This window comes from Rhodnius prolixus, unplaced genomic scaffold (genome assembly GCF_049639745.1).
Source record: "Rhodnius prolixus isolate KJV_2025 unplaced genomic scaffold, Rpr scaffold_13, whole genome shotgun sequence".
NCBI lineage: Eukaryota > Metazoa > Arthropoda > Insecta > Hemiptera > Reduviidae > Rhodnius > Rhodnius prolixus.
The window spans coordinates 6905484-6930265 of NW_027411583.1; the positions used below are offsets into that span (position 1 = coordinate 6905484).

General features: G+C 29.6%; 2 protein-coding genes across 3 annotated transcripts; both read left to right on the plus strand.

Moving 5' to 3' along the window:
- Positions 1 to 1210: 1210 nt before the first annotated feature.
- LOC141448041 (peroxisomal acyl-coenzyme A oxidase 3-like) lies at positions 1211 to 18378 on the plus strand. 2 transcript variants are annotated; one of them, XM_074116077.1, is made up of 16 exons: positions 1211 to 1333; positions 1820 to 1972; positions 2922 to 3080; positions 3769 to 3924; positions 4094 to 4241; positions 5610 to 5781; positions 5862 to 5977; positions 6062 to 6225; positions 6322 to 6447; positions 7824 to 7944; positions 8816 to 9043; positions 9124 to 9278; positions 9354 to 9483; positions 9967 to 10121; positions 10778 to 10878; positions 17972 to 18378. In XM_074116077.1, the coding sequence occupies exons 2-15, from the start codon at positions 1844 to 1846 to the stop codon at positions 10865 to 10867; spliced, it is 2049 nt and encodes a 682-aa protein (XP_073972178.1). In that variant the 5' UTR covers positions 1211 to 1333; positions 1820 to 1843; the 3' UTR covers positions 10868 to 10878; positions 17972 to 18378. The 2 variants fall into 2 exon arrangements, with proteins under 2 accessions (XP_073972178.1, XP_073972177.1); XM_074116076.1 differs by lacking the exon at positions 1211 to 1333 and adding an exon at positions 1541 to 1698.
- Positions 14837 to 24327, plus strand: LOC141448043 (FGGY carbohydrate kinase domain-containing protein). Its single transcript, XM_074116080.1, has 10 exons — positions 14837 to 18028; positions 19945 to 20151; positions 20259 to 20370; positions 20450 to 20690; positions 20787 to 20911; positions 21999 to 22181; positions 22261 to 22616; positions 23051 to 23125; positions 23211 to 23491; positions 23567 to 24327. Exons 2-10 carry the CDS (start codon positions 19969 to 19971, stop codon positions 23667 to 23669), a joined length of 1659 nt encoding a protein of 552 aa, XP_073972181.1. The 5' UTR covers positions 14837 to 18028; positions 19945 to 19968; the 3' UTR covers positions 23670 to 24327.
- Positions 24328 to 24782: the final 455 nt, after the last annotated feature.

Consider the following 24782-nt stretch of genomic DNA (forward strand, 5'->3'; position numbering starts at 1 on the left):
ATCTACTTGGTGTAGAGTCTAACACAGATGTTAGATGTATTAAAGTTACAGATTAATGGCAGAAAAGATCAAGTAAAGGTGAAGTTTTTTCTTACTATTTCTATTTTGCAGAACAAACGCTGATAATTTGAGTTAAAAAGAAAGCCCTAACGATCAGCGGAGAAAAAAAGTTATTAAAAAAGTGGCCACTCTTACTTGATATCGAAATGAAGCTGAAATTTTGAGATCAGAGGAGTAAACGAAGAACTAGCGATGTGCTTCGAATGGCTAAAAACTTCTTTTTATGTGTCTCAAATTTAATGTACTTCCAAAATCAAATTGGTACCAGACAGAGCTTTTTTGTTCACTGATTTACCCTTCAGCCAATATCTCTTCTCATCCATACTTCAGATCTTCTTCCAGGTTATCAAGTTATATTTTTCTAGTGCGGCCAAAATTCTTTCTTCCTATATATAAATATATATAAACGGCCAAATTAATAATTAATTTAATCATTCTTAGTAATTAATGGTAGACTGTTATATTGAGTGCTTGGAGGCACTTTTATTTTTCAGATAGATTGGTTTTAAATTATAAGTTTCAGAATGAACATCCAGTACATCTATAAAAAAAAAAGTATCAAATCTTTGACTGGATATTTTTATTAAATGTGATATTTTCAACACTAAATTAGATATTATATGTGTAGTTACAAAGTTACTGTTTCTTTGTTATATTAAATATTTTATTCAATCATCATGAAAATGTCTGTAAAACCTCTTCGATCTAAAAATGTATTCTGTTCAATTTTTTACATCAGAAAGTAGTCGTCAATGCGTGAGTAATGTGAGCTAAAGATTTGCTTGGGGTTCTGCATACATCATAGTATATGTCAACTTTTGTAGTCCCTATTGTATAAGATGTCAGCAGTTGTTCATAATGTTACATTGAGGTACCCTCTAGGATGCTGAGATCTCTAAAAATATGACTAGGCCATAATTCCATTTCTTCCGACGGACGAATACTTATTGAAAGGAATTACACTAATATATCTATTTTATAATATTAAGCATGCTTTCCGGCAATAAATACAATAATAATGGAAAGAATAATTTTTATTGCGAACTGTAAAAGTTATCAGACAGTACTAATTGCATAAATTAGTTGCGATAAGCACCCTTTTATCATATCCCTCTCTAGGAACCAATGTTAATTATGACTTGAATATAAGACTAGTAGGAATATGGTTCTATAGCGTAAACTAGTTCGATAAAGACTTTCAAGCAGTCTAGTACGTGTTTTTTTGCGAGACTTTGAATCACGCTGAAAAAATACCTAAATAATCATGGACTAGGTATGTTTTGATTAGTTTTTCGGATTGAAACACTTTCATTCAGCTTTTCAAATACATATTTTACAATTTTTGAACACATTTTTACAATTTACATTAACTCACACCTTTGTAATCTCTAGTATTAGATGAATACATTGTAGTGTAGATAGTGATTGAATTTCCTGACATATTTCATCGATTTTTCTTAAATCTTAAGTACTTAAGAAAATCAGAATTTATGACTGGATCAAAAGGGGGAGTTCTTATTTATAATATAACCTCCTCGGCGGGCTTGGTGAATGCTAAATATGTGTTGACGTGTAGGCCGGTCTTTGGATACATTGTGTTATGTTAGTGCAGAGTTGACTAAGCCCTATTATTTAATTGTTAGTTTGTTTTTTTTTTTTCTTAATTTAATTTGCTTTAATTACTTGCCAGTTTTAATGTAATGAAAACCTTAAATTAGTATCATTGTATGAAATAGGCTGTCACGTTGTTACTTTTCAGGCATAAGAAAGCTTCTTAAAAACAATGATTTCTAAAGCAGCAATATTATCAAATACTTGTGGTGGATATTTAGATAAGTATAGAAAACGAGCATCCTTTAATTGGGAAAAAATGCAATTATTTGTCGAGAACCGGCATAGATTAAATATCAAGGTAAATATAAGGATCTTATAAAATAGTTCATTTTAGTAGGAAGAAAAGAATAATGCCAATTTAAGTCATGATTTGTTTATTTTGCCGAGCTTTTGACTAGGGGTTAGAGCTGTGAAACGTATTTTACTATACAGTTAAAATAATTGTGTTTTAATGAATTTTGTAAAGTAGTTCACAAAAATTATTTACCTTATTCACAATATAATATTTTTACATTATTATAAAGTTGGTGTATCTTCTGTGCTGATTGCTTACGAACTGAGTGTGATCGGTTTTAAAAAATCATGACTGAAATTGGCATTATTCTTTTCTTCCTGATGGATTAATGGAATGAGTCACCAAACAACAATGGACTTTTCTTCAGTTTCATTTTTATATTATTTTTATTTAGAAACCCGCAAAGCTAAGATGTATTGTAGTACTAGTCTAACCCCTTGGATTTTATTTAATGGTTAAATGAGAAATAGTAAAGTACGTTTGCTAATCGCCTCCGTCCACGACACCTAGTAAATGGTAGTTGGACGTTAAGCCCCGCCTGAAAAAATAGGCGATTACTTTTACTTTACTACATCAAATGTTTTCAAGAAGTGTTTTTTATTTTATTTTATTTTTTATATACCCTCACTATATTCAGGTATAAATCCGAAACGTTTCTCGTGTAGACTTAGAAGAGTTTTAAAGACCCAACCTCATCAAACAGTTTTCAGAACATTCAAATGTAATTTCTTAATTGTATAGTAGAATTCGCTTTTTCAAGTAGTTTTTGACGATCGATCTTAAACAACCGTCCTCCCTGACATTTTTCATTTTTTAATTATTGCTGTACAAATTTAATTCATAATTTTGTATTTAAAACAAAAAAAAAATCCATAACTGATTTAAACGTTTGGGAGGTATTAATGAAATACATACATACTTGACAATTTCTCAACCATATTTTTTGTTACAGAAACAAGTGTGGTCTTTCTTCGAGTCTGATCCATTGTTCTATACTTCTTCAAGCACCCTATCACTTTTCGATGAAAAAGAGCTAACATCTAAACAGTTAGTGAAGTTTTTAAACTCTGGATTATTTAGCAGGATTCAAGAAATGGATTTCCAAAATAGGGTTTGTTTGTTTCTTAAGTAAATTTAACAATCGTGATAAGGCTATTATTTATGTACATGTTGTTTCATAATGAAACTTTCATTAATGTTCAAAATTATATTTGTAACTTAAATATTTCGGAATTTATTATCAAGTTTTTTATTTAAAGTTGTACAACAGCTTTTAAAGAACCCTGGCTGATTTTCCTTTTAGGTTTTCTTCAGCTTTCTTGCCTTTATTCTTTTCCTCTTTACCATTATGTTTCCCTTCCACTTTTCTGAGCGCCTATTTTTTTTTTTTTTTGTTTACCTTCTTTCCTTATTCGTGAACACTTTGCTTGTTTTCCACATCAAGTTTTCTCGTTTAGAATCAGATTCTATAATGTGTCATTTTTTTTATAATAATTCTATTGGAAATGATTTTGAAGTCCATCACCATTTCATTAAGAGGAACATCTGGAACCTACAACTTACGTTCCATTTATTGTTATTTCTTTATTATTATTTTTAGTATTTTGTATTTCTAACTTAAGTCTTATTAAATTGTATTATTCGTGTTTTAACCAAAGATTTCGCATCAGATTCTATTTCTTCCTGTTTTATAAAATGTTCTTGATTGTCTATTTTATTTCGAATTAAAAAGATTCATGGGCATCGTGATGATCAGATCAATAAGTTTTATTGTACCTACTGATTTTATTTTTTTTCAGACAAAGTATCTTATGATTATCAATGAAGCTACTGAGATGGTTAATCCAAATTTATCAATAAAATTTGCAGTAGGTATATCATTATTTGCTAACGCTTTGCTGAGTTTGGGAACAGAACGTCACTTTAAATATTATAACGATGTATGGAGTGGTAAGGTGATTATTTTTTATTATATTATTTATTTCTTGGTATTTCCGTTTTATTTTGAAGTTATAATGAATCAATCTCCCTATTTTAAGGAACCACTTGTTAAAAAAAAAAATTTATACAAAAATAGTTCAAAAAAAAGTTTAACTGTATTAATATATTGAGGTAATGTATTAGATTTTGAGCTGCTTGGCCTTAACTGAGTTGGAACACGGTAGTGACACAAAGCGTTTAAGAACAACTGCTACCTATGAGAAAGAAACTCAACAATTTATCCTTAATTCTCCGGGGATTGGCGCAGCTAAATGTTGGATTGGAAACTTAGGTTAATATTGCTCTTTATTATAAACTAAAAGCCACAAAAATTTCACCACCAGGAAGTAAAGTAACAGTGAAACTTTTACAGTTTACTTATAAAAATAAATTGTCTATAAATTTCATTTACAGCAAAAAATGACTACAAGTAAAAAAGTTTGTGGTACAAAGACAAACGATTTAAAGTTTTTGTAAAGCATTTCATTCATATAGCATTCCCATGACTATAATTTATTAGAAACTTTATTCAAAAATGTGGCAATGTACTTTATAAATAGATCCTGATTATTAAAGTATAAATGTAAATTCTAATTCTTCATCCATTTTTTTTTTTTTTTTTTTTTTTTTTTGTACAGAAACATTTGCCTATGTAATTTCTTAACTTAAGTATTTAACTTTTAACTATCATATCAACAAGATTAGGATCGTCTCTCAAATAAGATAAACCCCTAAGTACTATTTTCGATCATTTTTTAAACAACAAAAGTACCTTATTAATGATCAACTTTGTTTTAACTGTAATTCAGAAAATAGAGAAGAAGTAGCCAACTTTTTACTGATCTGTTATGACCGTTATATTCTCAGCTTAGATAGAAATATTTAAGATGTTCCATCAAATGAATGAAGGAGATACTGTGAATATTACCTATATTTTAGTTAAAAGAAGTGTTGAAAAACGTGTTTACATAGACGTCTTGATTTACATAAAGAAATAATCCAGTCAGCACAGTGTTTTATCTATTCAAGTCTATAAATTTGTGAGAAGCATTTTGTTTTATTTGTTTGTTTTTTGTTTTTGATCTTATATAGTATTATTTTAACATGGTTGTTAATAGCCAGCTCCTACAATGAGTCTTACAGGCTTAAAAGCAAGAGAATAAATGATAAAGACATTTTGTGCCAAGAATAGTTAAAAGACTGTGCTATACATCCACAGCTAACAACCTATGAAATGGTTTGCAAGATGCAGGAATTTTCTTCTTAGAAATTGCATAAAAATTAGGTCCGAAACCTTTCTTTAGTGTCAGTTCGTTTCGCTTATTTAAATCCGATTGAATTTGGTAAGGAATAATTAGTATAGTTCGACACTTGTACTGTCTCCTCGATAAACAAACAACTTATTTGAGTTATGTCCCTTTAGCAAACCAGGGTTATGTTACCATTAAAGGACATTTATACTCTGTTTGAAGCCATTATTTTCCAGTTAGGTAATAAATTGTTTACAAAATAGATGTAAAGTTCATTTTTCCTCCAATAGAAATCATTTACTATTTTAATTTTAAGCCCGTAACTTTACAGCTTCTGGGTGGTCAATTATTTTTGGCACACAGTTTAAATAGAAAAATTTCTTAATAACATTTTTTTCTTTACATTATAGGAAGACAATGTTCTCATGCTTTACTATTCGCTCAGTTAATTGTAGAGGATGTTTGCCATGGACTTCATGGATTCGTTGTACCTATTAGAGATCCAGAAACACTCACACCATATCCTAACATAGATGTCGGAGATCTTGGTGAAAAAGCCGGTTTAAATGGTATTGACAATGGGTAAGTGATATTTCCATTAACTGAGTATTGACGAAAATTAAAAGATTCTTAATTATTACCTACATTATTTTATTTTTTAGTTATATTATGTTTTATAACTATCGTATTCCACGTGAAAATCTGCTTAATCGCATTGGTGACATTAACAGTGATGGTGAATATGAAACATCTTATAGAGATCCTCAACGTCTTCTAGGTAGTAATCTTCCAGGTTTATTCTAGGAGTGGATTAATTTTTTATGGTAGCATTAAGTCTTAATGTTTTCTTTTCTGCATACAGGGGCGGCATTAGAAAGTTTATCTGCTGGACGAGTAGCTTTAATCCAAGAGTCCTGCAACAGCCTAATAAAGTCTGTAGTAATTGCTGTGAGATATGCTGCACAAAGATTACAATTTAGCGATGACAATGGTATTGAATTACCAATAATTGAATATCAGACCCACGTATGTTTTATCGATTATTAAACAAAAATAAATCAAAAACCGAACTACTACCAAATTATTTTCTTTTTTCTCTTTTTTTTTTTTTTTTTTTTTTAGCAATGGAGGATCTTTCCATTTGTTGCTGCTAGTTATATCATGAAATGTTATGTGAGAGAACTTTCGGATATATATATTGAATGCGTTGCGAAGTCTCGTAGTGGTGAAATGGATATGAAACAGACAGTTAGTACATTCTATTTGAAAATATTAATTTATTCCTTAAGGAAAGCGTCATTTTCTATGAACGTGCAGAAAATAGGTCTCTAGCATATCTTGATGAGTGCAGATAGTAATTTGCGTCATGAGCTAACTTTCCGCATTTATTGATGTTATATAGAGTTAGGTAACATTTTCATTTTACATAAATCCGTACAGTTCAATGCGGTTAATTTTTAGAAATGGCCTTATTTAAATTATATAAACGAAAACTGCAAAAAAAAAAACCCTCAAGTTCATGTAACTTTTACTAGTGTAAATTTCTATTAATAATTACAAATTGAGCAATTTTGTGGGTTCTGGATTGTTTTCTGACATTAAGTGTAACTGTGATTTTTTTTTTAAATTCAGGTAGATGCGATATTTGAATTTGATAATATCGGTTTGTTATTACATTTGTTTACTAGTGATACGCCATGCTAATCGTTATTTCTTTAATTTCAACAAATCATCATTGGAAAAATATTATGTGTATAGAAGTGTAGTGTAGAAATGTCTAGTGTAGAAGTGATTCCTTATACGTGCAGTCAGACTCGTACGAAAAGAGTTACATTCTTCACAAATAACAAACAAATATATACAGGGTATTCAGCATAAGACTACGGTAACTTCGGGAGGCGATTCTGGGCATCATTTGCAACAAAAAATTCTATATAAACTATGGCTCGATTCGGCTCCGTTTTATAGATATTTTTAATTTTATGTTTTTTCAAGGTGTCACTACTTTTTAGCAAAAAGTGGTCTATATTTCTCAAACTATTAAAGCTACAGTTATTTTAATAAGCTCATTAGAAAGAAGGTTAAATTTCCTTTTAAATAAGCTAATTTGTATTCCAAAAAAATAATATTAAGTATTTTACTTTGTGGCCCAAACATAGGAAATAGCAAGTTTCTAATTTTTTCCAAACACTTCGACTTCATTTTTCTCAAAAACTTTTTATATGAAAAAACCGTGCACTATTCAGGAAAAACATCTACATACAATCACCTTTCGAACGGTATACAATAAGTGGGGTAATGTTAAAAATTGATGCAGAAATCTGTGATTAATTGCAAAAAAGTAAGCCTCAAAACAACGTCGGCATTATGAAAGGAATTCACCTACCATAAGAATATAACTGATCAGAAAAAGTACGATTTTTTGCAAACGTGTAATTTAATAAGCGTTCGGAACACCCTATCAGGAAAACATCTAGAATATTCCCGCCTAGCTTCTCATAGTTTATATGGAATTTTTTGTTGTAAATGATGCCCAGAATCGCCTCCCGAAGTTACCGTAGTCTTATGCTGAACACCCTGTATATACATAATTTCACTATTTAACACAAAATTAATGTTTTCAGTCACAAATGGTGAGTGGCGTACATTCATTAGTGTGTTGTACCAAAGCTTTAGTCACATGGACTAGTCAGAGAGCAATTCAAGAATGTCGGGAAGCTTGTGGTGGCCATGGATATCATAAAGGTTAGTTAGTTGATTATTATCATATTAAAAAATGTTAATGGATACATTATAATTTATTACACAAAAATGAGTGAAAAATTGCCTCTTTTTTTCTTCTCTGATGAGCAAATTGCTAATTGTTATTTTCGTAGATTCTAATGGTGGACTTTTATTCCAATTACTTCTTTTCATACCATTCGATGTGTTTACAATTTCCAAAATATTAACATTTGTGTCCTTCTTTTACGCCGTTGGTACAAATTCAAAATTCGCTGTCAGTTATTTCTGTGGTTTTGTACATTTACAGTACTGTAAAAGTGGTGGTCACTTCACTTACATACTTATCCTTTCTAATTGTGTCATTACTAGAACAAATTTTAAATGGTTTTTAAGATGGTGAAATCTACTTAATATTCTTTAGAAAAGACAAGCTATATCGCAGCTTTTTTTCTGAGAAGCTGTTTTTAATTTATTTGTGTGCCAAGCATTTTTAAATGGGATTCACTTTTTTTTCTCTTTTTGGGAAAAAAAATTATAAAAATTATTACGATATATCAAACATAGGATTATAATATTTAGTATTATAGTAAAATTAAGTAGTTTACAAACGGATCTAACATACTTAATATTCTACTATTTAATAAGTTAACATTCTAGACACTAATATCATCTAAACATACATAAAATCATACGGCTAGTATAAGGCGAAGTTTTGTAATTGCAAAATTTGTTTAGAAGATAAACTGCATTGAAAGAAGTTTATCTCCTCCAAATACACGTTTAAACATTTTCAATTCAAGGTGAATTCTAAGTGAAAGCGTTACTGGAGGCACAAAACCTTAAGATTAAATTAATAAATAAATAAAATAATCATAAATAAATGCAATTTCAGCTGCTGGATTTGGTGACATGAGGAACAATCACGATCCTCGGGTAACTTTTGAGGGTGACAACAATGTATTATTGCAACAAACTAGTAATTGGTTGCTTAGAATATTTTCTGATTCTGATATCGATTTCTCAGTTTATCCAAATACAAATTTGAATTTTATGGCCAACTATAAACAAGTGTTAGCTAGAAAATTTCAAAATGATGACTTTACAATTAATCTTGATAATTGTGAGTATTCTTTATGAGATTTTGTACTTTTCATAATTTACAAATTAATATTTTAATTCTTGTTAATATTTTATTTGCAGTTATCATGCACACTTACAAGTGGTTAATCTGTTGGCTAGCCAAGGCCACTAAGGAAAAGATGGAAAAATTGAAAGCATTTGAAATGGACAGGTTTAAAATAAGAAATTTATGTCAGGTTTATAAAGCCAGATCTTTATCCCTGGTATTTTCTGAGGTTGGGAATTTTATTTTCTGTGTGTTACACTTTATGGCTATGTGATTTCAATAATCAATATAAATTTTATTTCAGTACAATATAATAAATCATTTTCAAGAGAAGTTGCTAAGTTGTGATTCTGATCTGAAACCAGTTCTCATTAAAGTGTGGAAACTTTATAGCCTTTGGTCAATTTATAATCATCTCTCACTTCTTTATCAAGGTATTTTTGTTTTATGTTCTTATTAAAAAAGTACAATAATTTATAGTTCACTGTCTTCTTTTAATTTTAAAAAGGAATTATTAGGATTTTACACTTTCATGAAACAATGTATTGAATTTATTAAACGTTTTAATAATACATAAATTAGGTCATAAACTTATGGAGCACAATTGCATCATTTAAATGAACATAGCCGGGTTCAATTCATTTGGGCTTCTCTTAGTTTTCTCTTCGTAGTAGCCTCTACATTGCTCTGTCCAGACAGTGTTTTATTTAAGGAAAGAATACGGTCGTGTGATCGAAAGTAGGCTGGAAAGGTTCCTGGCGCAAATGACCTTAGATGTTGACGCGCAAATTGATTTTTTGATAAATCGCTATATGAATCCGATATTGACTATTGATCTTTCTTACAGAAGTTGCAGAAATTAGTGCGAATTGTAGAGTAATAATGATTAATTTTTGGATGCAAATTGTCAATTTCAGGTGGCTATTCGAACAGTTCAAATCTTTCTGAATATGTGTCTGAAGGAATTATTCATTTATGTGAAGAACTGAAACCAGAAATGGTAGCTCTTGTTGACTCTATCTCACCGCCGGATTTTGTTCTTAATTCTGTTCTAGGATATTCAGATGGAAAGGTTTGATAGTTTTTACTGTTCATTCTTTACTAGTTGTAAGTACTTATAAATGACTCGATAAGCATATTTTTTAAAGAATATTTCAATAATTCTCTGTTTTCTTGCTGGGAACTTAGTGAAGGAATTCACACAATTTACGCAATGTAATATATTTGTAAAAAAAAAATAAATAATAACAGTTTAAGTATTGCAGATTACATTTAATTCAGTACAGATATGAAAGTAAAGCGAAAGTCCTAGATTGAATAAAAGAATTTTTTTTTTCGAAATATAAGTATAAAATAATCGTTAGTGATAAACATTAACTAGGTAAATGTTTTTGTAATCCACGATCCGATAATTGCGGTCAATTTTTATAAAGTTGAAAAACGCTAAGAAACATATGTTCTCTCCTATATTTTTTTCATTAACTTGAAACAAGAGTGATAGACATAATGTAATGCAGTCTTGATAAAAAACAATAATTTTTTCAAATGAAATCCCTGATTATAAACATGATCTATTGTATTACTTAATTTGTTCCGCCGAACCTTTAAGAAACCCTGTACAACGATCGTCACGCAGTCAGTTGTTAAATGGCTAATAAATCAAAATAATTTACTATCTTTGTTGCATTTCAGTAGCAATTCCTCTTAACCTCTTATTTCTTTGTTTAGGTATACGAAAGGTTGATGGACACCTTCACTGGAAATAATTGTGGCAACATATTCACTAATTTGAATCCAAGAATAAAGTCGAAACTCTAGAATTCTTAAAGGTGATTGCTTCTCTTTTTCTTTTCTTTTGTTTTTTATATTATAAAAAATGTATATTGTTGAATTGTTAGTCAATTGAGTAAACATTTAGTTTGGGGAATGGAAAGGATATATTGAAACTTGCAAAGCCAATACAGATTTAACTGAGCGGTAAACATGCAATGTTTGCTACTCAGTTCCAACCATTTCTTAAGGAAATGAACACTTTCGTTACCATCGCTTACAATTTTATAAAAATTTCCTTGATACTACTTTGTTCGTTTTATTTATTTTTTTGTAACTAAATAATATTTTACATTGAATAATTCATAAATTTTTTTAATGAACACGTATAATCTAAATTATTAGTTGCGAGCCTCATTAAAAACTATTTTACAAATGGCTGTAAGAAAGAAATACAGTTACCCCAAAAGTTGGTCTGGAAAAAAGTACTTTATTTTAAAAGAAAAAATAACATTTTCAGAAATAATTCAGTGTCACGCAAAAGTCTATTAAAAGTTTAACATTGTCCGTCCAAAACAAAATATTTAGGATAAGGCACTGATGAAACCCATGTTTCCGCTCTCTGCTCCCAAATTCTCTGAAATCCTTGTTTCCGGATCAAAAATTAAATGTTTCAACCCAAATTTGATCATTCCTGAAATAAGAATATCTAAATTTTGTACAACAACTTGCGGTTTGGGAGCTCATTTTGTTTTATTTCTTTGCATCTAGTCCCCGCGGAAAAAGTTACTGTTTGTTCATTTAGACCTTGCAGCATAAAATTTGCGTGAACAAACCTTAAGAAGGATCATATACTTTGATGTTCCATGGCACATCATTAAAAAGCATTCATGCACTTATAAAAAAAAGGGCAGGATTCCAATGAAATATTCTGACGGAAACCTAACCCATAAATGTTATGAGATACATACATCATCAAGAAAGTAGACAGGTTGCAAATGTAGTCATCTAGAGTTACGACAAGAAAGTACATCATACACCTCTAGGGAAACGTATCTCCTATTACAGCCAGACACACTTGAGGACTCTTCTCTAAGCCGACACTTTTGACAAGCAAAGAAAAACTCTTATAGCCCGGCACTCTTATAGCAACTAAAGTTGAAAATTTATCTATCATTTGAGCTATATTCCATTGCTCTCGTCATTGAAGTTGGCTTATCAGTGCTGGCTTTCATGTATTAAAATTATCCTGTAAGAAAATTGTATAAGGGTTGATCGTCAAGAACTGCATGAAAAGCGTAATGTTGAAAAATATAAAATTTTATCAACTTCCTCCTTTCCTAAAAAGTTATATTTTTTCTTAAAAATGTAAAGCATATCCTAGAGTTCAGCCTCGATAGATGATTTGATTATTTTTTAACATCGCATTTTTACAGAAAGTACATTCTCACCAATTCTATACTTTTCAATTTTAATTTGGTTCGAGACGTAGGCTTTGCTCACTCCTGGTCTAGTGGCATACACTATATTTTTTCTTTTCTTTTTTTTGCGAGATTCTATGTATAATTCCTAACTCCTTTGCGTCAAACTAAGATCGCTCAGGGTCTTATAAAGATGTGGGAAGCTGTAAAATTCTATACTAGGCTATACTTTTCGAAAATGATTCTTGTAAATATCTAAAAATGTCTTCATACTGTAATTTAATTGGGCTCGCACATATTTCGTTCAAAAAGAAATATTTAACTTAAAATATCTAATCTAAATTGAAGGTCTTGTTCAAGAAAATTTCCTATAGAATTAAATTAATTTTTACTTTTTATATCACTTCTTTTTAAATCCTCATTGGTAATAAAGGAAAATTCAGTTTTATATTCAGTTGTTTGGAGTTGGATAACTAATATTATATTTTAAATAAACTAATAATGTATTATTATAAATGTATTTAGGGAGATATATTTATTTTTCAAAACTAAAGCAAGTTAATTATGATAGAAAAAATAGCACATAGATTATGTAAACTATTGTTTTTTTTAAAGTTAATCTGAGAACAAAAAAAAGTGAATGTGCCCTGCAGTTAATAATGGTGATTAATTCAATTTAAAACAAAAAATAAAATAAAAAAAGATCTGTGATTCTTCTAAACTTAAAATGCCACTCAGTGCAATTTTTGTTTTTCAAGCTTGTATTTTGATTTTTACAGTATTTTTACAGTCAAGAATTTCAGTATGAGTAATTAATTGCCTTTGTGTATTTTGGCTAAAAGTTTTATTCGCTCTTAGTGAATTTAAGAAATTGATCTAAGGTACTGAAGTTTGCGTTCAATTGTATAATGATTAATTTTTAAAGGTTTTAAAAGTGTTTTAATTATTGAATGATCATTTCTATTCAATTTAATAGTTAAAAAATAATCCAATAAATAATGAAATTTCTTGGATTGAAAAATTAATTAAATTTAAACATATATTGAAAATTTATGAAATCTCAGAATTTCTATACAATTAATTATAAATTATTGTTTTTTTTTCAAGTTTGAATTTCAAAAAATTTGGTGATATTAGACAAATGGATATAAGCCTCGAGTTTCTTACTATGTAAATAATTCGAATATTTGCGTACTATGTACTGAATTATCTTTTTCTGATGTCTTTTCTACTTACAATGACCATGTTTACAACGCAGAATACACCCAATTTCCAGATGACGCTCAAGTTCCGTAAAAAACATGAAAAGTCATAGTCTAGTCCAAAAGGATTCTTATGAATCTTCATGCTATAATTGAATCTCTAACGTTTAATAATTTACTAAGAATCCTTTGGCGATCCTCAGATCTGCCGAGATTTGTTTCCCCTCCAAAGTTCAGAGTTCTCAGGTTTAACGAGAATAATCTTCATTCGTTCTCACACCTTATCCTTCAGTTGCCACTATCTGACTTCCACACTATGGCAGTGAAGGTGAATGTACTGATACGAGCCACCATTTCTTCTGATTCTTGTCCTGTTCTGTTTATTCGATTTTATTACATCTATTGCATGCATGCATGATTGCATTTTAATCCAGGTGTGTGCGTTATCTCGAAATAATCCAGCCATTCATTACATCAGCGTAAACCTGACATGTCTTGTTTGAATTCAAGAACATCAGATGAGTAAAATGTATATCCGTAAAGAAATAGTACTCTTGCTTACCAAATTATTAATTGGTTTCTACCGTCCTTTTGACTCTTATAGGAGCATTTGTGCTAGCCTAGTTGCTTTCAGTTTTTACAATCACAGTGATGCAGTTTTGTTAAAGTATTCTTAAGAGCAACTTGCTAGCTGTTGTTCGCTCTTCATCTACACCTTAGTTAATTCAATCAAGACATCGTTCTAAAGCACAATCTAGGTTAATCCAAAAATCTGGGTCTAAAATAAAGTATAATTATATTCATAAAAGCTGTCCAAAATATTAGCACATACAAAATTATAATCCTTTATAAATTCATAAATTATAATTGAAGAATTACTTTCATAGTTACCTATTTAAGGTTACTATTTGGTTTCAATGAAATACTACCTATGTAGAATAGTCTCATTCATCATTCTCCAACGTATGGTGCTTTCAATGAAATTCTTGGCAATGAGAGAATGTCTCCTCAGTCTTTCTCAAAGTATACTGCTTAAAGTTTAAACGCACTTTACGTTTTACGCATTATAGAATTTTCCATAAACTACTGTGTTTCAAGTCCAAATTCTTTTTTTTATCAACATCAATTTTTTTTTCTTATTAAGCTATTTTATTCTTACCACATGGCTGTGGGAATTGAAAATTAATTAATAAAATATGTGCATTTTTATTAGTATCACCATAATTTAAGAATTGATTTAATTTATTGCATTATTGTCTCATTCCTACCGTAATTTGTATTTGTGTTTCCTATTAATCGAGCTGAGCTTCCTGTATAATTCTAAATTGTTTTTTTTTGTTATGTGCGAAATTCAAAAATTTTTCAGTGGAAAAATCTGATTCTGAGTTTTTATATATATATATATATATATATATATATATATATATATATAAATCAAATTTTAGTGGTATTTTTTAAAAATTGTATTACTAAATTGTCCAGATTCTTGAGCTGAGAGCGCTTTCCATATTGTATGTTAGAACGTTTAATTAATTAAGTTATTTTGCAAGGTCCTAGGATGCTATATTTTCATTTTAAATTAATTGAACAAAATTTTTCTTTCTAATTGCATTTTTTTTATTTTTTATAACTAGTCACTTTAATAGTTACTAGTGCTATTAAGATGATCTCTTATATTTTATTTTTAATTTTTTTAAATAATTTAATATTGGATTTTGAAGGCAGTTTCTATTTCATTATTTAGGCATTCTTGTCTTCCAACATGAGCTTCACCTTTACGATTGTTTTATTTCTTTGTCCTTTCAACAATTATTCTGAAAGGTAACTTGCAAAAACGAATCTTCCTGAGTTTTTATTCTTGTGTAACTGAAATTTTTCGAACTGAAGAAGAATGTAATTAAGTGGAACTTGATTTCTTATACGGTTTTTTTTTTCAACTGCCTTAAAAAACATTTTTGGACTTTGTTTAATTCCTAGATTTATTGATTTAATTCATTGAACAAAATAGACGTACTTCACGTTTTACGCTTTGTAGCTATGTAGAGTAGGTAAGAAAAGAATCCACTTGAATTACAAAATTTTTAATTTATAATTACAAAATTATAATTAAATGAAAGGCTGAATGTTAGACGTTGTTGCAATCTCTGATGATTGACAATTCAATTTTTAATGATGGTGGGAATGTGAACATTACATTTTTTCTTTTGAAGAAATTTTTATGACCGTCCTGAACGACTTTTATTCAAAACTGAATCAGTCTTTTGCACACTAGGCAAAAACTCATTTATTACTGGACGATATCAAACACCTCAAGAATAAGCTTTCAATGACACTGTGGTACGGCTTTGGCCCACAAAAGTCCTGTTTTTACTTTATTGTGAGATATTAATTACCTATAATGAGATACATTACCAATCAGTAATGTATATACTGAGACATTATTTTTTGAAGGAGAAAAGTATTATAGCCAAGACGTCCAAGAAGTTGTTTTGACATTGCAATAAGTGAACAATATAAAACTGCCCTTAAGGTCAGCAACTTTTTCTACTTTTTTTATATTCTTTCTCAATCAATTTCCGCCTGATATTTTAGCCATATATTTCCTGCAAATATTATACTTGAGTCCTAATTTAATTATAATATCATATCCAAATATTAGTTTACATATTTTTGAAATAAAGTAAAAAAGTCAGGGAGTGTCAGTCTTTTTGACCCACAGATATTCCGCACCTTTAGCTTTGCACAGATTAATACTATTTATTTAAATAAACACAATTATATTTTATTCCGCACGCTTTTTGTCATTCAGTATTCTAAACATTAACTAATATTAGATAATGTAATCTCATGTTAAGAATCGCTGGACTAGTGGAAATTTATTTATTGTTATTATTGTCTATCACAGTATTATACCTATTAAATATTATCAGTACTTATGTTAATTTAATATTCATATATTTGAATATTCAGAACATTTTATTAGACATGGAACAAACAACGAATTTATTTAATCAGGGATTTTCGTACAGCCAGCTCTACCTTAAGTTGGTGCATGTTGACTTACAATATATTTTGCTAACTTTTCGAAATCTCGTTTTTATTTAAGAATATTGATATTTTGATTGACCCCTAAAACAATGTTTTATATGAGATGAGTTCGAACTGTCTGAAGGCGAAAATCTCTGTAATTGCTTTTGTTTTTTTAATTTTACTTGTTTCAGTTAAGAATTAATTTATATAATTTTTTTAATTAGTATTCTTGAAATGATAACCCATTTCTAGTACAATATATAATAATGAAGTAATGTACAGCTTTTATTTATTTGTATCTAAATAGAACGAACTGAAACATCTATTCAAAAATTAATTTCGTCTTTCAGTAACAACTACGAATAGCACAACGAGTTATTTTTCCCCCATATTTTTTTTAATCTAAATTTTTGTTTCTCAGAAGTATTATTGTTAGGACCAAGTAAATTTGATAGAACAAAAAATATTTGTATGTATTTATGTATGTACCAAAATTGGTGAATATATTATTATAGTCATCATCACCTAGTCTAGTTTAAAATCAATATTTTTATTTACAACATTTGTATTTGTGTTTTTATGTACCTATTTAAGGAGTAGCATACAAAGAGAATTTATATAATTTGATGGAAGTTCAGTAAGTAATGCAAAGCGTTTTCCCCCCTAAAAGTATAGAATAGAATTTTAATTGTTTTTAGGACAATTGTTCATAAAAATCGAGTTTGACACGAAACATATTTTTAAAAAAATCTTCTTTTCATAGCAAAAAACTACTTAAAAAAACATTAGAACTCTGGAACAACGTGTACAAAATATGGTTTTTAAAGAGATTTGACAGATTCCCTTGCCCTTTTGCTGATGTTGCCTGATGCTTTGTCAAACTCTATGCATATAACAGAAAGGACTACAAGCAGTTGTGATTTATTTTTGTCTTTCTCAATTTTTTTTTTGTTATAAAGAAAATAATTCACTCCTTTTTATTCATCTTTGCCCCCGACATAGTGAAATTAATGAAACTCAAAAGTTGACCAGGGATTCTCTCTACCGGAAATAATACTTTAATTTGAGGATTTTTCACTTTCCAAGATTTTCTCGAAAATTATTCCTGTGATTTCCACTAAACTTCTAACATAGATCTATTGTATAACTTTCATTTTATTTTAGGGAAATTTCGTAGGAGGAGAGGGAAAAGCTACATAGTAAAGTGTCACTTGAAATTGACCCTTGACGATAGGTACTCTAACGAAACGATTGTTATAAGTAAATATTTTTCAAAAATTCTGATTTAGAAGCAAATGTAATAGTTAAAAACTTGGAAGAGAGAAAGTCATGTTAGTGCCCCCTCCATGTTTTGTTTTGTTTATTATTGGTGATTAACTGAAGAAAAAAATAAGTTGTATTACTTATTGAACGTCTATTTTTTACTTTGAAGGAATCGAAATTTGAGGTATTATTTATATTTATTTTAATGCCATATTTCATAATTCTGCTGGTTCCAGATCTTGGTTTTAAGTCCTAAACACGTAAAATGAAATTCATGGGCAGTATTAATTAAGGTATTCTTACTAATATCTTTATTAATTTACACAGTTAATTTTGAATTTTAATATATTATCTAATTGTAAAATATTTTTTCGTTCAAAAATTCAGTAACATTTTATGCATTTATCTTAACTTAATTGTACAAAAGAAAAACCTTAAAAGTTTTTTTTTTCTGATTTTGAACTAGATATAATGTAATTGTAGGTGTTTATAAATGTGCCTTGTCCATATATAGATAATTTTTTTTTTTTCATTTTATCGTGCGATTAGTGCGATAACAAATTATACTGACTATATGACTACTGTTTCCAATATTTAAAAAAAAAAAGGTTATATATATTTAAATAAAATCCTGTTGAATGTATTTTCTAATATTAGAATTATTTTATATTCTGTTTTTCTAAATTTTAAAAAGACATACGGGTAAAGTGGTCTACCTACTCATTGATTGCGCGAGTTTCGAGACTCTTGACGGCTCAAGGTGTAAGCTCTCAAAACTTGAGAAAATATAAGAAGATATCATTTAATGTAGTTGAATGAAAGGATCCAGTTAATGATACCAGATGAGGTTTTGGACAAAATAGTCTAACTAAAAGACTTTAACAATTTCCTTTAAACATGGTGTACTAATTATATGAAGTAGATATATAACGTTTATTTGAAAAATTTTCCCGGAAAGAAGCAAGGGCTCACACGAAAACATTTATTTATCATTTTTCTAGAAAAAATCGCTTTAAGGCAATTATCGAGGAAGGATCGGGAAAGGCTTTTCTGTAAATTTACATTTAAATTATAATATTGGTAAGAATTAATGGTACTCATATGTTCCGTGCTTTATTAGGCAATGGAACCCAGGACTCTTCGTGCACTGCCTTCCCCTGGAACATGTTCTCTCTCCCTCTTCTATTGCAAACTGCAAGAGAATTCTACCAGAAAAAAGCTAAAGCAAGGAACCGCCTGTAATCGATGGTGGAAGTTCAGTGCGATAACCGCGTTATCATTTTTAATGCAAATTTTTTGGATTGGAAATTTTGATTTTATGCGAATATTGCCATAATCAGTATTTTTTGGTCGATTCCAAAACTCTAGAAATTTGACTACAATGATTGGATTCTTCTGAAGCTAAAGATAAGGTAATGTCTGAAATAAGACTGAAGTTCGAGATTAGAGAAGTTGTTGCTAATGACAACGAAGCAGGAAAAAATTACATCTTTATACAAGTTGGCCTAAATTGCACAGGAGGCGATGATTGTGATGAAAAAGTTCCCTGCTCTCCTGGTTCCTAACTTAATAAAGTTACTGGTAAATGTGAACGCAACCCTGATCACTTCATCTTCAACTTGCGGATGTAAAATTAATGTTACTTAATATTTATTTATTTTTCAACGATAAGGTCGTAAGATTTATACTTTTGAGTTTAAGGTCAATTCAAGCCAACATTTATTACTTAGATACGTCATTTTAAGTGGAGGGTTGATATTTGATCGCATTCCATGAACATACTTCACTGTTGAAATTAACGTCAAATTAAAATTAAAAAAAAAAGATGCCAGGAAAGAAAAGATTTTAACTAAACTTCGTGTCAAATTTTTTAACACAGAATTTGACTTGTACAAATGAGAAATGATAAACGTTCATTGACTTCTTTGCTTGTGAGCCTTGTAGTGGGGTTAAAATTTCTCTCCAGCTGTAAAAGAAATAATTCTGTTGGTGTCCTTGAATAGACTGGTTAGTTATTATATTGTATACCTCTTGCCATACAAATTACTCGTTTATAACTATTGTTATTGTAAAAATGAACAGTGAAGAAGAAAAGTATAAATTTCAAATAATCAGAAGAAAAAAGGAATGCTTTTTAAATTAATCTTACCACAAATGTAATGATAGGTAACTCGCAAAATATCTTTGTTGTATTCTTATTTTTTGGGAGAGAAACACTAGCCTGCAAGTAAATATGGAGGACGAACTATTTATTGGAATAGATGTTGGAACTGGTAGTGTTCGAGGATGTCTAGTTAACAAAAATGGTCATATTCTTAAAACTTGTGTTAAGGAAATCAAAACTTACAATCCACAGCCAGATTTTTATCAACAATCATCCGAAGAGATTTGGGACGCTTGTTGTTTTGTTGTAAAGGTAAACCAAAATATTCTGTTATATGTAATGTTTATATATTTAAAGTTCTCAGTCATTTAGTTTCTTTTCTTCAGTAGAGTTTACTGTTTTATTTTATTCAAATTTAGAAGGTAACGAGTGATGTTGACGCGAACAAAGTAAAAGGAATTGGTTTTGATGCAACGTGCTCTCTGGTGGCAATTGATAAAAATGGAAAAGCAGTGTCAATTAGCCCAACCGGTAAGGGGCTCATTGATTTTCTTAAGTAATCTTATTGGTATTTAAACGATAGTAAATGTTTATGAAATTTGATTAACAGGTGAAAATGATCTAAACATTATACTTTGGCTGGATCATAGAGCTAGCAAGGAGGCAGATTTTATTAACAGCACTAATCATCCATGTCTAAAACAAGTTGGTGGACAAATTTCCTTAGAAATGGAAATACCAAAATTATTATGGCTAAAAAATAATCTAAATAAGCAATGTTGGGAAAAAGCTGATAAATTTTTTGATTTGCCCGATTTTTTAACTTGGAAAGCCACAGGATGTGATTCAAGGTTTGATTCAAAGAACAAATATAAGCTCTTCAATTGATATTAGTAGAAAATAAAAGAAATAAATCAAATTTTTACAAATAAAATTTGATTTATTAGATCATTGTGCTCTGTAGTCTGCAAGTGGTTATATGAAGCTTCCACAAAAGGTGCTGGATGGAATCAAGATTTTTTAAATATTGTTGGATTGGAAGATCTTACACAAAATAATTATTACAAAATAGGTAACAGTTTTGTAGCAAACATGTCCTTACGTTAGAAAAACTAACACTACACCTTCAAATTAAAAAAAATAAAATTATGAATTAAATGTTTTTTTTTTAAATAATATATTTATTTTATATCATATTTATTTCCTAAAAAGTATTGATAAACTTAGGTTTAGCAAAAACTTATTGAACATATGAAATAATCTGAAGCGTTCTCACTGCAACAACCATCTTGCATTGCCGGGTAGCAGTTATACTTTCTTGATGACCGAATTTTTCCCGTTATGTTTGTGACTGTGATGTCCCAATATAATAATGAATACTTACAGAACCTAAAAAAGGGTCTGTTGGTAAAAGTAATCACTTATTTTGCTGGTGGGATTATCTTCCAGCTACAAAGGCACTGGGTTTACATGAATTTACAGAAAGCCAAATTCAATGGCTCCCATCAAGAGACTAAACTTTAACTTTGCGATTAAAATATCTAACCGTTTTATAAGATTTTTTTTTCACTTTTTTAAATATTTTTTCAACAATTTTTCTGACAATTTTTATTTTAACTCTCCGTAAATGTGCTCGTGCTGGTATACATATTTTATAAATTATTTTTCTAAGGAAATTCTGTTAAGGACATTTTTTTAGAAAATAGGTGTGAGTAGCCTTCCTCTAAAATATCTCCTCTTCAATATAATGTACATCCGGTGTCTTGACTATTATAGTGTGAACGAAATGTTGCTATATCACACTATATATTTTGTATCGATACAATTCCTGAATTTACCATTTTACTTCTTTGATTTTTCATTTTTCTGTGAATTGTTTACAGTGGCTCCACAATGCCACTACTCTAATCTGCCAATGTTCTTCTTAAACGTTGATCTATAACTTTTACTTGACTAATTTTTCTAGCTAAATTTGTTTCAGGGTATTTTGAAGAGGGAAGAATTAAATAAATTTTAAAATTAGGAGGTTGAAATTGTATAAATCAGAACCTCGTGAATTGAAGTAATAGAAAGTTGGATAAGTGGCACACTAAATTTTTGTCCTACAAAAAAGTATCGAACAAATTTATAGTTCCATTGAAATTTTTGTACATTTTTAGGTAACACAATCAAGGCACCTGGAGAACCTTGTGGTAATGGTTTATCTAAAATTTCGGCTCAAGAATTAAACTTAATTCCTGGAACAGCTGTTGGGACCTCAATAATTGATGCTCATGCAGGAGGTTTAGGATTGCTGGGATGTAAAGTACTTGGAATAACTTCATCATTCAGTACCCGATTATGTATGAAAAGTAATTTTAAATTAACTTTTACGCTAAATGATTACTTTTTGCATAATTATTGGACAAATTTCTTTTATAGCAATGATATGTGGTACTTCAACTTGCCATATGGCCGTAAATGAAGAAGAGATTTTTGTGAAAGGTATATGGGGACCGTATTTTAGTGCTATGGTACCTGGTATGTGGTTAAATGAAGCTGGACAAAGTGCTACTGGAATACTGGTGGATCATATCATCAATTCCCATCCAGCTACTGAAGGAATTAAACATAAAATTGGCCAGTCTATAATGATAGTACAATATTTGAATAATCTTTTAGAAAAATTAGCGTTAAAAGATTCAGTCAAAGTAGATACACTGACGAAAGACATTCATATGGTACCTGATTTCCATGGAAACAGATCTCCATTGGCTGATCATAGCCTCAGAGGAATGGTATTATGACATTTACAATTCAAGATTTTAAAATGGTCGGTATAAAACTTAGTTTTCGGTATCTTTTATTCTACTTAGAGACTATTTCTGTGATTGGCACCAAGATATGTAAGGTTGGCTTATCAGATTGGCAAACTTCCTATGAACTAGCTTCATATCTGAAGCTTCTGCCATTTTCCATTCATATTGTGGTGATTAAGATCTACGCTTAGGAAACGCTTTCTAAAGTAGACCTCTTTAATTAGATACTAAAGTTGAATGAAAGCTTGGAACCGATTCGAAGCGATAAAATTATGACCTAGGAGCATATGTGATGTATTTGGGAGTAAATGTTTTTCTTTAAATGCTTCTCGTTTTAATTTATAATCTTTGTTAATTTTAAGAAAAAATTTATAATGATGTAATCAATTAACTATTGTTTACAACATTTACAGATAACTGGTTTAGATTTAAACAGTGGTGAAGAACAACTTGCAATTGTCTATCTTGCTACTTTACAAGCACTTGCTGTAAGTTGTCCATCACTAAACTCTCTTAGTTAGGAAAACTTATTTTTTTTAAGTATTTACCAATCTGTTTTAATCGTATCTGCAGTATGGTGCCAAACACATAATAGAAGTTTTACAAGAAGGAGGGTATAAGAACTTTGAATGTATTTTAATATGTGGAGGTTTAAGTAAAAATGAGCTATTTGTTAAAACTCTAGCAAATGTTGCTTCAATAGCTGTACTTGTTCCAAATAATCCGGAATCAGTTCTACTTGGATCAGCTATGTTAGGAGCTACTGCTGCTAAATCATTTCCAGATTTAAGAGAAACTGTACTTAACATGGCTGGCGGTGCTATTGTTGTTCAACCAACACCAAACATAATACAGTAAATTTTAAATCAATATTTTGTTCTTTTGTGTGGCTCCCTGAAATTTAATAATTCTTTTTTTAATGGTTTCAGGTACCACGAAAAGAAATATTTGGTTTTTAAAAAGATGCTATCTGATCAAAAGGCATACAGAAAACTAATGGCAGTTAACCCAAAAGAAGTTTATGAGAATTAAAGTTATATCAGTCAGTCAGGCAATAAATTGCCAATGTAGTTAGGTCGACAGTGCTGGATCATACAATAGCAAATCTAATAATGGATGCAAGTCCGAATCAATTAGGGATAAAGAAAATATGCGTTCTACAAAGCATAAAATCAGCGATAATAAATAGCAAATCACTTGATTTCATCCGTCCTAAAACTTGCCTTATGTTCTGTATTCTAAACAGATTCTGATTTTCATCCATCTGCGAAGATTTTTGTTGTTCAGGATCTTGTAGAGAATTTGAGATACCTAGGTACTTAATAAGAGAAAATCAAATTCTATACATGAAAAATATGGGTGAACATCCGAAACAGTTCACAAATAATAAACTAAAACAAGCTTATTTAAAAAGAGCTAGGTTTTCAAACTTTGCAATTGTTTAGATATAACAATGTGCATTTAAGAAAATAATATATCTATATTATTAAGGCTAGCTTTTATCTGGGTTCAATAAGCGTCTGGAGCTTTCTCAAATGTGTGAAGGATTCCCTTTTCCTCCTGCCCTCCCACCTCTGGACATACCTAAACGTACATATACTGTATGTACATAAATTTATTTCAAAAGTGAGTAATCTCTAATTTTAAATTGTAAAAGCTATTACATAAATATAAATGTTTTTTTATCGAAGTTGTAAATAATAGTTTTTAAATCCTCACCATGTCTTACGATCAATAAGGGAAAAAGTTACCTATAAAAACAAACCAGCTTCTTTGCAGAAGTAAAAAAACAAAACAAAAACCTGGCTTAAGAAGAAAAATTTATTTTCTTTTTTACTTTTAATTATTGTACATATATCTTTTGTTTAACCATAAATTTTTCAAATTCTAAACTCTTTCTTACTTCTAAATCATATGTGGATTTTGATGTTGCAGTTAATTGTGTAGAACTTTCAATTGGCTCCACGAAACAATTGACACTTTTTGATAGATCCAATCTTTCCCTCATACACCGAAATGGAAAGGAACACGTTTCTTCCACATACTTCTAAAATATTTTTACTAGGAAAAAAAGGTTTCAAATGGAACGTTAGGTCTAAGATGGTATCTGCACAATATTTTAAGAAAATCTAACCACCTAAGAGG

What these genes read in the sequence shown, in the direction of transcription:
- LOC141448041 (XM_074116077.1), top strand. Translation starts at nt 1,844, where the DNA reads ATGATTTCTAAAGCAGCAATATTATCAAATACTTGTGGTGGATATTTA. An exon ending in ACGATGTATGGAGTGGTAAG is followed by an intron (nt 3,925 to 4,093) that starts GTGATTATTTTT and finishes GTAATGTATTAG; the next exon opens with ATTTTGAGCTGCTTGGCCTT. An exon ending in TTAAATGGTATTGACAATGG is followed by an intron (nt 5,782 to 5,861) that starts GTAAGTGATATT and finishes TTTATTTTTTAG; the next exon opens with TTATATTATGTTTTATAACT.
- LOC141448043 (XM_074116080.1), top strand. Translation starts at nt 19,969, where the DNA reads ATGGAGGACGAACTATTTATTGGAATAGATGTTGGAACTGGTAGTGTT. An exon ending in CTTGTTGTTTTGTTGTAAAG is followed by an intron (nt 20,152 to 20,258) that starts GTAAACCAAAAT and finishes ATTCAAATTTAG; the next exon opens with AAGGTAACGAGTGATGTTGA. An exon ending in GCCACAGGATGTGATTCAAG is followed by an intron (nt 20,691 to 20,786) that starts GTTTGATTCAAA and finishes TTGATTTATTAG; the next exon opens with ATCATTGTGCTCTGTAGTCT.